At 36.1% G+C, this 12,674-nt stretch overlaps 5 protein-coding genes across 5 annotated transcripts; 2 read left to right on the plus strand and 3 right to left on the minus strand.

The window, feature by feature from the left end:
• The first annotated feature begins 145 nt into the window (after positions 1-145).
• On the plus strand, positions 146-1,030 carry LOC132199760 (eukaryotic translation elongation factor 1 epsilon-1). Its single transcript, XM_059624717.1, has 4 exons — positions 146-397; positions 451-639; positions 697-792; positions 843-1,030. Exons 1-4 carry the CDS (start codon positions 308-310, stop codon positions 993-995), a joined length of 528 nt encoding a protein of 175 aa, XP_059480700.1. The 5' UTR covers positions 146-307; the 3' UTR covers positions 996-1,030.
• Positions 1,031-1,221: 191 nt separating this feature from the next.
• LOC132199759 (transmembrane protein 214-B) lies at positions 1,222-5,330 on the minus strand. The gene is made up of 12 exons (XM_059624716.1): positions 5,073-5,330; positions 4,487-5,008; positions 4,191-4,379; positions 3,913-4,130; positions 3,758-3,859; positions 3,576-3,705; positions 3,363-3,523; positions 2,085-2,229; positions 1,924-2,020; positions 1,710-1,869; positions 1,516-1,655; positions 1,222-1,458 (listed from the first exon to the last, which is right to left on the minus strand). Exons 1-12 carry the CDS (start codon positions 5,200-5,202, stop codon positions 1,311-1,313), a joined length of 2,142 nt encoding a protein of 713 aa, XP_059480699.1. The 5' UTR covers positions 5,203-5,330; the 3' UTR covers positions 1,222-1,310.
• A 486-nt stretch (positions 5,331-5,816) lies between these two features.
• Positions 5,817-7,532, plus strand: LOC132199974 (proteasome inhibitor PI31 subunit). Its single transcript, XM_059625108.1, has 6 exons — positions 5,817-6,168; positions 6,591-6,734; positions 6,791-6,906; positions 6,967-7,110; positions 7,160-7,312; positions 7,364-7,532. The coding sequence occupies exons 1-6, from the start codon at positions 5,971-5,973 to the stop codon at positions 7,488-7,490; spliced, it is 882 nt and encodes a 293-aa protein (XP_059481091.1). The 5' UTR covers positions 5,817-5,970; the 3' UTR covers positions 7,491-7,532.
• LOC132199975 (protein FAM8A1) lies at positions 7,529-8,851 on the minus strand. Its single transcript, XM_059625109.1, has 6 exons — positions 8,813-8,851; positions 8,454-8,752; positions 8,270-8,390; positions 8,068-8,206; positions 7,901-8,009; positions 7,529-7,849 (listed from the first exon to the last, which is right to left on the minus strand). The coding sequence occupies exons 2-6, from the start codon at positions 8,746-8,748 to the stop codon at positions 7,638-7,640; spliced, it is 876 nt and encodes a 291-aa protein (XP_059481092.1). The 5' UTR covers positions 8,749-8,752; positions 8,813-8,851; the 3' UTR covers positions 7,529-7,637.
• A 470-nt stretch (positions 8,852-9,321) lies between these two features.
• LOC132199857 (F-box only protein 5-like) lies at positions 9,322-11,903 on the minus strand. Its single transcript, XM_059624911.1, has 3 exons — positions 11,767-11,903; positions 10,722-11,189; positions 9,322-10,378 (listed from the first exon to the last, which is right to left on the minus strand). Exons 1-3 carry the CDS (start codon positions 11,779-11,781, stop codon positions 9,959-9,961), a joined length of 903 nt encoding a protein of 300 aa, XP_059480894.1. The 5' UTR covers positions 11,782-11,903; the 3' UTR covers positions 9,322-9,958.
• Between the last annotated feature and the right edge of the window lie 771 nt (positions 11,904-12,674).

Consider the following 12,674-nt stretch of genomic DNA (forward strand, 5'->3'; position numbering starts at 1 on the left):
AACCAGAATTCCTAATATTTTTGCAATTTAAAAATAAACTATCGTTAAGTATATTATTTACAATTTTTGGCACGTAAAAATGAGAGGAAATATTTACCGACGTGCAGAAATAATTATTTTTTCATGTTGGTATTTCTACTCTGCAAAAAAAGAAAATAATTCAGCGGATTCAGCCAACAAGAATTCAGCCTTAGGCCACTAAAAGAACAACTGAAACACAAACAATTTCGAGATTTCGAGTTTTTTTAGACATCAAATTTTCCAAAATTAATTTTTGATTTTCAGAAAAAGATAATTTTTTGGCGAAATGGTTCTTTGCAATTCATCGGTGATAGAAAATACGTGCAAATTTCTAAATGCTAGCAACGTTGGCAATTTGTCAAGCTCGGCAGAGCAGGTTTGTTGTTAAATGGAATTAAATCTAAATGCATAATTTTTACTAATCTGCAGACTACCTTGAAGTCGAAGGACGGAAGCGTCTTGAAAGGTTTTGCCACGATACTGGAATCAATCATCAGAAGCCAGAGACCAAATGAGTTTACCCCTTGTGGTGCTGAAGAGATGGCCCAACTTCGACAGTGGCTTGAATTTTGCATTTGCGTGGTTAATTATGCTGATAAGCAAGCAGCATCCCTCAAGGTATGGATCTTGTTTATTAACAGTGCGCAGGCAAAAATATAATTGATTTATTTACAGGAATTGAATGACCATCTTTCGACTGTAAATTACTTAGTGGGAAACCAGATCTCAGTAGCCGATGCAATTCTTTACTTCATTGTCCATCCAATTTTGGTTAGCATTGAATAAGGAAATAAATTAGAAGCTGAAAACCTTTTTTCTAGACAAAATCAACCATGCACGAAAAGGAGCAACTCTGCCACATCTCCAGGTGGTTTTCTACTGTTCAGCAACATCCAAAAATTCGTTCTTCAGATGAATACAAACTTATTTCGTTCAGCCGGAACATTTTGTACGGAAACGTATCTAAACATTGATTGCATTCTCATTAAAAGTCAATTTTTTAATACGATCTCCATCCATTTTCTTTAATTAAAAATTTCACATTCCTCTAAGTAACACCCTCGCATTTCAGTAGTTATTGTGCTTCATTGTTAAATGTTTGCATATACAGAAGTTAGATGGGACAGTCTTGATTACAAAGTATGTAATATGATGAAAACTGATTTTAAAATTTGAACTTGAATATTATCTTAAATCTTAAAAAAATAATAAAAAAAAACCAATGGCAATATAGGCGAGATTGAATTTGAATTTCAAAAGGTGGGTCTCAAACCAGGGAATGTGTTCGATTATGAACTCTTTACTGGTGGGACAGCATTTGATTTCAGAGGCAAGACCATCTGCGAGATCCACTGGTATGTTTCCACTGCTAATGCGTGCGAAGCGTTGTAGGCGGCACTAGACATTTGAGAAAAGTACTCGGCAGAAAGTTGGCCACTGAAATAATCGCGTTTTATAAATCCTGCAAATGAAAAATTTAAAAAAAAAACTTACCCAAAAGCATTCTTGTTGACCCACGAAACTCCATCCAAGGTGTATGCATATCCAATCTGACCAAACTCTTTTGTGTATTGCCAGCCTATCTTGCCAAACTCGGCAACCTTGTCTGTCAGACCAGGGGCGTACTCGTCAATCTAATAACAAATTAAAGAGTGATGAAAGCAATATCAAATTATTTTATAACATACCGTTGATACCACTTTTGGCCATGTTTCCGAAGCCCAGTTGGAAATGTTAAGAGCTAAAGTTTTAGAAGCTTCAAAAAGTTTGAGGCTCTGCTCTCTTGCAACCTGCCAAGTTGGAGCTCCATACTTGTTCCAAACAGGAGGAATCTCCTTTTCGCTCCATCTTCATTATTTATGAGTTAATAGATGTTTGAAATCATAAAAATTATAAACTCACTTGTAGGCGACTTGGTAATATTCTCTGGTTTTGTTCAACGCAATTTCTCCATAGTGAAGAGCACCAATATTTTTTAGGAAAATTCCTGTACTGGACTCTAAAATTTGAAATAATTTTTTTTAAAAAATCCCCTCTGAAAATCATTGCAACTAATTGTTTACGTTCAAATCCATCATGAATCTTGACATCATACGCCACAATTGAGGAAATGGCTATGATGAGAATCAGATTTGCAGTCTTCCAAGGGAATCCACTCATTTTGCTGGAGCTTTCAATTTGAATCTTCTTAAGGCGATTGACGAGGCTCTGCAAGTATGTACAAAAATTATCCAAAATTTAAAAATTAAAACACCAACTTATTTTGGAATAAAATTGTGTATTGCTTTTAAGAGGGGAGTAGCCTGAATTGAAATAAAGAAAATACCAGCTATATATTAATTTTGGCCTAGAATCCAACTGATATTAATACGTGGAACAAGATAATGAGGAACCTGTAAAAGCAATTTACAGGAACCGGCCTGGGGCAACAAAGTGTAACAAAAATAGGCTCTTCAAGAGTTCCAAAATTTTATGTTTCTCTCCACAATATCCAAAGTTACCTCGCTTGATCGTACACTGTCTGAAAGCGCAGTCAAAGAACTTCTGAAGTAATCTTTTTGTTTAGTCAGTTAAAATTAAAAGAGCATTTCTTTTAGAAAAACATTGCCTTTCGCCAAGAAATCAATAACAATAAAACTCGTGTGTACTGTAAAGCGAGACGCTACAGAGAGTTACTTTACCAACTAAATAAAAATATTGGCGCCAAAATCTCAATTATTAAATATTACTAAAAAAAATTCAAAACAATTTTATTTTAAAATAACGTTTGAACGCCGCAATATTTTCTTCAATTTTTAATTATGCTTTTTACAGTTTATATAAAAAGCAAAATGAAACTGCAATATCAGATAGCCTTTTGTCATGTTGGTAGATCTTATAAATATGTTTTAAATTCTCTGCCAAATGCGCGCGCTCGAAACAACCCTCGGAACTAGAACTAGATTTTGTTGGCTCAAATCAAATCCATCATAAGTTAGAGCCACAGAATAACAGTTCATCTGTGATCAGAGCGTTATGTAATTGTCATGACCTACTGCTGTGTAAAACACTTTCTATTTTAATATATATATTTTAATTTTTCTGTCATCACTATGTACTTCAAACTTATATTGAGTGACAAGAGCTCCTATAAATATACCATTTTGATTATTTCATTAACTTGAAACTTTTTCAAAAAAAAGCAGTTTTATTAAAATGTAATAAAACACTTAAAAAAATCTCTAGTTATGTCGTGGAGAAAAACCGATAAAATTTAGAAGTCTTTAAGATTAGTTATTTTAAAACAATGTTGTTTTAAGAAACTATAATGGGAAAGTTTAAAGCAAAAAGTAAAATTTTACCTGAGAAATCTGGATGCATTGTTTAGCAGGCACCTTGGTGTTATCTTGCAGGGGTTCACACTTTTTCTGGACACTTTTCAGGGCAGACTCAAATCCCTCTCTGAAGCTTCCGTCAGAAGCCAAGTTCTCCAGGTCTTTGTTATTCTTGTTCCAGGACGATTCTGGCACCCAAAAACTAATTATTTATCTTTGCGCAACAATAAAAAAACTCACGGATATGCTTTAAGAGCTGATACGTTGTTTCAAAGGCTTTTGAGTAACTTTTGTTGCCCAAAATAGTATTCCACGCGAGACCAGCCTCCTTTGCGTCTTTTTTAAGGCACCATGTCAATCCTTCCATAACCTATTAAAAAACATGTATTTATCCTCAATGATCAATGAATAATTTTATCTACCTGCTTCATAGCTTTGTCACCATCAACAAAGTGACTTCCCTCAAACTGGTTGAAGAGCTCCTCAAAAATAACAGACAGGCTGATTGTCTTTACAGCAAGCAGCTAAAATAATATCGTTTATAAAAAAAGTGTTATAAATAATCAATTAAATTTGCTTGTAAGGACTTGAAGGCTGGATCAGTCAGAGGGTGGTCAATGAGTGGTTTTGAAGTGAGCTGCTGAAGGAAGTTTCGGTATTTCTCAATATTAATGGTGTTGTCAGCGACGTTCTTGCTTTTCGTTGATGCTACTTGGATCATAGTGCAAAAGTGGCCAATAACAATTTTTGAGTAGTTTTTTGTCTCAGACCTGGGGCAATAAATCGCATGCCAAACTGAAAAAAAATCAAAGTTAATTCACTGGCCAAATCGCTTTAATTTAAATATTGCTCTACCTTTGACTCCGATGGCCAGATTTCTCATTCCAGCTTGGCCAAGAGCCCAAAGCAATGTTTTACCTACCACTGGTCTGTTTTGATATGAAACCATGATAGATTCATATCGAGCAAGGTTGTTCACAGCCAAGTCTGGAGACACATGGGACAATGTTTCAATTAAGAGCAACCAGCCATCCACTTTCAGCTCTGAAAAATTATAGGAGCACTGTTAATTTTATTTATTCAATGGGCAAGTAAAACAAATGTTTTAAACAGTTTTAATAATTTATGCATAGCTCCTTTTTAAATTTTACCTTTGCTTATGTCATTTGCGATGGCACTGAGACAGTTCTCGTAAAAGGCTTGTTGAATCAAAGGATCCAGCTCTTTGACAATCGAAGTGAGCATTTTTTTCAGTTCTCCTGGACAGAGCTCCAGAATGGACGATTTTAAATCTTCGATGTTCAAGTAGCTCCAAACCACAGGAGTAAGTTTTGAGGTCAGGCTAGAGGCCAAAAACCGAAGCCAAACTGAAGGTTCCTCTTCGTATTGCTGCTTGCCCGACTCAACCAAGGCACTGATTTCCGACACGTCCACACTTTTAAGAGCTTTCCTAGCTTTTTGTTCAGGAGACTCTTCCTTGACAGATTTTGCAGGAGAAGGAGTCTGCTTCTTGGACTTTGCAGCCGGTGGCTTGGTCGCCTCAGGCTGCGCCTTTCCTGCTGATTTACCATTGCCGGTCTGATTATTCTGCTTGCTCTCTGAGGAATCATCACGGCTGGGCTTCTTCTTCCTGTCCAATTTGGAGTATAGAGTTTGCACCTCGACCAAGGGCACTGAAAACAAGTGCATAAGTGAAAAGACTGCAATAATTTCAAAATTGAGACAATTGTCACTCACGTATGTCTTCGGCCTTTGGGGCATTCTCGACAAATTTTTTCTTCTCGCTCTTCGTCAATTTATTGTTCTGTTGACCGTTCACCGCCTTGGCCTTTTTACCTCCTCCGACAACTTCCCACTGATAGGACATAGCGATTTTGTCTACTTGCCAAGAGTGACACGTTTAATAAAAGAACAGCTCCGTTCGATTTCTAAAGCCAAAACTTGCTCGGGTATCTGTTCGCGATCGGTCCTTTCTTTTCTGTTGACGTAGATGTGCCAAAAGTGGTTCACCACGCCCACTTCTCGGCCAACGCGACGATATATTTTTTTTTAAATATTTTTAGCGCCAAAGCAGCATGATATCTTAATTATTATAATAAAAATAAAATAAATAATAAGATAATATTATATAGCGAAATATGTATCGGTCTAAATCCTTCAAGAATTTTTAGACGGTAGTTTGGGAATTTTTCAAAAAATTCAGTTTCTAAAAAATACCATTAATTTAAAAGTTTATTGACGTTAAAGAATACAATGTTTAAAAAAAATTAGAAAAATTATTACAGAAAATTAATTAAGAATTAAAACTTGAAACTGTTGCATTGATTTACTATAAGGTTCATGAGCTGATGAGAGATCATAAGAGCAATCAGCAATTTAATAAAACGGATCTTTTAGAAAAAACATCTTCGAACATCTTCTTTAAAGATCCTTGGGCGCCACCGTTCGATCGTTCATTGTACTTAATGTTAGCAACGCCCACAAATAGTTTTGTTTTGTTGCAGCGCATCACGAACTTTCTCGTCTGACTGATTCGGCAGAAATTTTGCATTTTTGGCTTTTGCAGCGAATTTTTTGTGTTGCCAGCATCTATACCGCCTGACAACAATCAGCAAGTGGCACTTTGCAGCTAACAATGGAAAAGATCGTGGAAAAACTCGACCCCGATACTCAGCAGGCTATGTCGAAAATATTATCGCTTGGATCTTGCTGGGAGTTGCTTTTCCACATTGAAAAAGATAACGTGAAAACAAAACAGGACATTTTGATGCTGATGGTTCACTTGATCCTCATCAAAAATGACTTTCTCTGCATTCATGAAGAGGATGCTCAGGTTTAACAACATTTTTTTGCGCAGTCGCGATGTATTTTGCACAAAAAATTAATTCACTTTGCAGGCAGGGTGAAATTTATGTATTAGTTGTTTCACCGCACATAAATTATTTAAAATTTTGGATAAATTTAAAGAGCAATGAAACACATTACATGCATTTTCATACATTACACATAGTTACATACATAATGCATTTTTTCCATTATTATGTTATTGTGAGATCTTAAACATTAAACAGTTTACTTGGAATTTTATTCTATTCTAGCTGATTAATTTTTCAAAATCTGCAAATATGTAGGTACATATAATAGTTAATTTTTAAATAAATATTATTTGCTTATGACCTGCAATGACCTGCTTATAACAAAATTAATTAAGCTTATATTTTTGTAATAATTAACTAATCATAATTTTTTTTACAGTATTCACCAACAAAAACATCTGAACTGCTCACCCCAGGCTGGAACAAAGAGTCTGAAAACCACAGGATCCGATATTATTGCAACAACGCAAAATATCATCTTAGTTCCAATTTGATTGTTGATGTTCTTTCCATCAACCTCTTGGCAAGCATTCCAAACAGAATAAGAATTGTGAAAATAATTTTCCATAATGATTTTAGAACATGGATTCTCAGAAAACACAGTCTATAGTGATTCCTGTGTCCGAGGTTAAGGAAATCAGTGGATCCCTTTCAACAATAATTCCAAATGAGAAAGACATCTTTTGCAAAATCTGGTACTTATGACAGTTTTAATTTTCAATTGCTGTATTTATTTATAATTTTTTTCCTCGCAGGACTGAAATGGTAAAGCCAGCCAAGAGTGAAGGCCAGCGTGACATGCAAGTACAAACAGATGCCCAGCCACAGCCACAGAGGGAAAGATTTGAGCCCAACATACCATTCATGCACCCTGGGAGACCTGAAATCTTTTATCGAGAGTATGCATTTTAATTAAGTAGCCTTTAGGTATTTAAAACTTTCTTGTAGACCTACCATACCAGATCCTCTCAGAGTTGGAGACAGAGACTTGAACCCATTTGCTCCTTTTGGCGCCCCTGGTGGTGGAATGCTGATGGAACCACCTCGAGGTAGAATTCCTCTTCCCGACAGAGACTTCCCTGGTCCAGGAATGCTTCCAAGGTTTAAAAAAAGCAAATTGTTTCTATAATTTACTTATTTGCAATTTTATAGAGGAGCTGTTCCGCCTGGTGCCAGATTTGACCCTATTTTGCCTGGAATGCCTGGAAGGAGATCAGGACCAGACCCTGACCACATGCGAATGCCTGGTGCCCCGAACTTTGATAATATGTTCATGTAGGTTTCTGATGAAATTCTAATAAAACGGCTTAATTTTCATAAATGATCTTAAGTCGATTAATTTTAATAATTTAAAGATACATAATATATATCACAAAAACTTAATGATGGATACAATAATGACGGAGATAGGACTAATTAATACGTTTCACACAAATCTACGACGAGGAGCTGGGTCCTCTATAACAATTGTTTTGCATAATGTGTCATGAATAGCTCTATTGTGTTGAAAGATGAGGGACGTAAAGCAGATGGGAAAGAAGAACGCAAGGACAAAGTTTTTGATGATCGATCGTGCAATGGCTACTCCGAGGTTCAGTCTTGTAGCTGGGTTAACTAGAACGGTTGTACGCCCTGGAACTAATTTTTAAAGGCTAAAAATTAATATTTTTATGACTAAATTTTTACTACCACTGGCTACAGAGGAGCAGTTAACAACACATAGTCCCATTATGCTCTTTCCTGGAGTGGCTCCTCCAATTCTTCCAAGACCAACTCCTCCTTGTGCAAGCCAAAACCCCTTTAAAGATGACATGGATATTCATGCTTTTGAGATACAATATCAATTATATATTTACCTCATAAATGCAAACAACAATTCTGTGAATGGTTTCAAGCACTAGAATTTCAGTTGTCATCTTCAGGGCCATGTTGTAGTCCATTTTATTTTGCGTGTCCATTGTCAGGAGTCGCATAAAATCATATTGCTCAATATCTCTGCAAAAAATTTCAACTTTAATTAATGAATTTTGTGTGTGTGTGGACAATGGTGGTACATACATGAGCTCGAATAAATCAACTGCGACTAAGGTTACAATCATCTTCAAGGAGAATAAGATGAGGAAGTCAAGGAATTCGGCAAAAAATCTTTTCCACATTGGAGGAATTTGGCACTCGATTCCTGGAATTAAATTTTATATTTATCATCTCATCCTTTAAAACAATTGCGGGAAATGTTTTCAACCTTGAGGCTGCTGAGGTACACTCTGACCACCAATGACTGTCGGAGGAACATTGGCATTAGGAAATCCCTGGGCACCTGCTTGCCACGGAAAGGGCATCGCCCCAGGTGGTGCAGGTGCAGTTGGAGCTGTCCTGCTCTGCGGCTGGTTGACTTGTTGGTTCATCAACATGTAAGGGAACCAGGCGTTCATACATTGCCACATATAAGCGTCCTGCAGCCACTTTTCCAGGGCCGCAAAATACTCATCGCGTGTCATTTTGGGCTTAGCCTCTTCGCAGCTTTTTTCCTGCTCCATTATGCTGAAAATTATTGCAAATTAATAGCCTTGTCAATAATTTTTAAATAATTGTGTGCAGCACCAGCAGTTGTTGTTTTCTTCGGATATTATGCCCTTGCCCTGCCCGCCCACTTGTGTATGTTAACGTCACACCCCTTTCCTATCTCCCTACAAGAGCGGGAAGGCATAGTATTAAATTATGTATATTACAATCATACTTCTTTTTAGTGTTGATGTTGACAACCGAAAATAATTAAATTAAATTCGAAAATATAATAACCAATTAAATTATTTATCCATTTCTGAAATGACCTGGAATTTTTCATGGCAAATCTTGTTAACTAAAATAAAATAAAATATTTAATTGTATTTCAAATATATTATTTTATTCTTTACACTCTAGAGGAGTGCCTCGCAACCTGTTTCGTTGTTCGTGTCTTGAAACTACAAATCTTTTTACAAAAAATGTACAATAAACTATTTACAGTCTTCAGAATATTTAAACCTCAAAATGCAAAAAGGCATAACTAGATTATTAAAAGGGTGTAGGTGTTGACATTTATAAGTTTCATAGCAGTTGAGATTTGTATAAAATTAAAAAAAAGCAAGAGTCTTTAAACTCCAAATTGATACAAACGCTCTCACAATTGACATGGATCATATTATATAATTTAATACATCATTTAAAATACTGATTCCCTAATACAAGAGAACATATAATACTAACACAATCAGTTTTTCAATAAAATCCTACAGATAAGAAATGCAATTCTGGCAAATATGAGATTCGTTGAGCATTTTATAAATGCAAAAGTTGTTCAGAAAATAAACAAAATAAAACAATAATTGATACTGATCTCTTGGCCCCACAAATATACTGAGCAAGGCAAGCCATGCAGGATGAAGTAGTGATGCTTATTAAGTGGGCAAATTTGGCGGCAAGAGTGCAGTGACTGCATTTGCAGGGCCATAACGAGACTCGTCATGGATTAAATCCAGTTGTGGACAGTTAAGTAAGAAGAGAGCATTCTGCAGAAATATCTTACAACATTTTACAAAATTCGTCGAAGACGGTCTGAGTTTACGGACAATTAAGCAACGGGATTAATTCTGCAGGCCAATCACAGTCAGGTACAAAACTCAGAGCTCCTCTCTCGACAGGGCCAAAAAATGGTTCTCCACGAGAACCTCAGACATAAGTAAGTAGTTGAGCGAGGGTACGGCAATTTCACAGTCGCCTCATGTTCCGCCGATAACTTTGCTTGGTGATTTTTCGGTGTCGAAGTTTCTCAGGTGACCGGAGCAGTATACAAGTTGAATCGGTGTGTTGCTCGCATCGGCAGCTCAGACAGAACTGAAACCGGCATTTGCCATTGGTGCACACGCCGAGATTCAAGTTGGTCTTATTTCTGGCCGGGAAGGAGCACCGTGGACATGAGACTTGCGATTCTCCACTGCGTAGCGAATTGCCTGCCTCACGGAAAACTTCAAATCGGTCGATTCGTGGCACCTTGGAGGGTGAGACAGGCAAAGACACAGGCGTGCTGAAGTTGAGCTGTCTAGAGGAAGTGATCGTAGCCAACGGAGTAGATGATGTCGAACGTTCCCATAATCGCTTTTGGCCTTTTCTAGTTGTTAACTCTCCAGGCTGCAAAACAAGCAACAATAATTTATGTTAGAAAGTTTCTAAAAGTATTAAATAGAAAATTTAATTTCATGGTCCGTATCAATAATTCTAAAATTAAATAGAATTTAAAATTAGAAAAAAAACTCAGTGGGGTTTCTTGCCGGAAATTTAATTTTTTTTTTATTATTAATTTGATGTTACAATTGGGAGTTAAAAAATTTATTGCTTTAAAATCTGATTAATTAAAATAAATTCTTATACTACTTTGCATTTTAATGGTACCAAAGGTGGTTAATGAACGAATTTTCAAAGCACTGTTGTAAATAAGTATTTGAATTTATTTTTAAATTTTGTTAATAATTACCCTCGTTAAGTTTTCCTTGTTATTGAATGTTCTCGTAGACAAGTATACACTTCTCTTGGTCCTTGATATTCTGCTCTCCTCCAAAATGCCTTTCCACGACTTGGACACAAGAGAGCAGCGTATGAGATCATCGGGTGACAAAAAGCGCAGCACCTCGTCCAATATGTCCCGCTGGCTTAGCGCCTCGAGGAAGTTGACATGTTGCTTGCCGTCTATGCTTTGTTTACTGGCAGGAATGTCGGAGATGATCCTCTTGCTTGATTTGCGCTCGGTGTAGCAGCAGGGCGTCTTGAATTGACTTGTTATCACAGCATTGCAGCTGTCGACAGACAGGGTCGACGTGCACGTTGAATAGCCGCTGTCCTCCATCGAACTGTTCTCGGGAGACTTGAAGTCTGTGGTTTGTCCGAAGCCCCGAAACAAAGGCGAGTGAGTGCTGAGCGGCGCAAGCCCATCCTTCCACAGGTTCTGAAAAGGCAAAGTAATTTTCATTCTAATAGTAAAATAAGTGGCGATCTTTGAACGCCTGTTAGCTTAAAGAATATATGTACATAGCCTGCGGGCTTTAAATAAATTGACTTTTAATGCTGCACAGCAAGAGAGCACTTTGATTGAATTGAAAGACTGTTAAACGATCTCAAATCAATTTAACTGCAGCTGTGAAATGGAATGTGTGTAAAGTAAAGTAAATTAACTTGCAGGAAGCAGGCCATCATAAATGCATTAAATTGAGAATAAATCAAGTCCATGCAGTATAAATACAAGAAGCATAATGTAATTGAGCACGATTTTTTTTTAAACAGAGAATTGGAAAAAAAAGAAAGTTCGTGCTTATTGGTTCAAAAATAAAACATTTTTAAAGTTTTGTACGAGCTTTTGCAACTGATTCAATCTCATTGAAAGTAAAAATCCGTCATAAAAATTGGTCCAGCGTCAAGCATGTTTTTAACTTGGAATTTCAGCATAAAACTCAGTTTTTTGAAAGGAACACAGCATTTGATGCAAATGAAATAATACAGAGACGTTATTTAAATTGAAAACATACCATCATCGTGTCCATTTCCGAAAATTTGGACCGTGATTCCACTTTTGTCACCTCAACATTCTCCGCTCCTTCAAATTCGCGGAACGTAAACAACGCGACGAGATGAGATCGTTGAAGATTTGAAAACAGGAGCGCTAGTGTTGTCAAAATTCGAGGCATGCCATTGGTGCATTCACCGCGCCCCCTCTTGGAACCACGCGATGATTCGTTGTTTCAACAAAAAGATTTTTTGAATTATAAGATCTCATTGGTTGAGTACAGCATGGGGAAAAGAGCGCCGGCAAGAAAAAGACAATCACCGCGGGCACCGCGGTTCCGTCTCAAACACGGCGAAAGAAAGAAAGAAAACTTGCTTTTCAAGAATATTTCAATTTTTGCGATAGTTCTAGTCATATACATCTATGTAATATATCCTTACAAAATCCCTGTTAAGGTAACAAAATTAATCGAATAAATTCTGCAAAAGAGCAAACCCTTGCTGTTTGTTAATGTTTTCTTCCTTGTCTACACAAAAAAAAATTATTGTTTAAATTATATAATAAAAAATAATGTCGAACAAAAGAAATTATAATTTAATTATAAAGAAATTATTTGCAAAATTCATAATATAATAGCATAAAAAATGTTATCTCTTGTAATGCGTTTATTAATTTTATTTTGTACCAAATTTCAATATAGAGGCTACTAAAATAAAAGTACGAAATATAGATTTAACAAAATAAAAATAGTATTATCCAAAATATCATATACATTATTGTGTAGTGAATAATAGAAATAATGATTAAATGGTGCAATTAATTTAAAAATAAATAATAATAGGAAATCTTTCATTGTTTAAAATAAATTGCATCATTTAATCATTTTTCTATTATTCCTTTCTTCTATATGTGACAAAAAATGAAAAGAAA

Source organism: Neocloeon triangulifer, unplaced genomic scaffold (genome assembly GCF_031216515.1).
Source record: "Neocloeon triangulifer isolate White Clay Creek 2 clone unplaced genomic scaffold, ASM3121651v1 ptg000014l, whole genome shotgun sequence".
NCBI lineage: Eukaryota > Metazoa > Arthropoda > Insecta > Ephemeroptera > Baetidae > Neocloeon > Neocloeon triangulifer.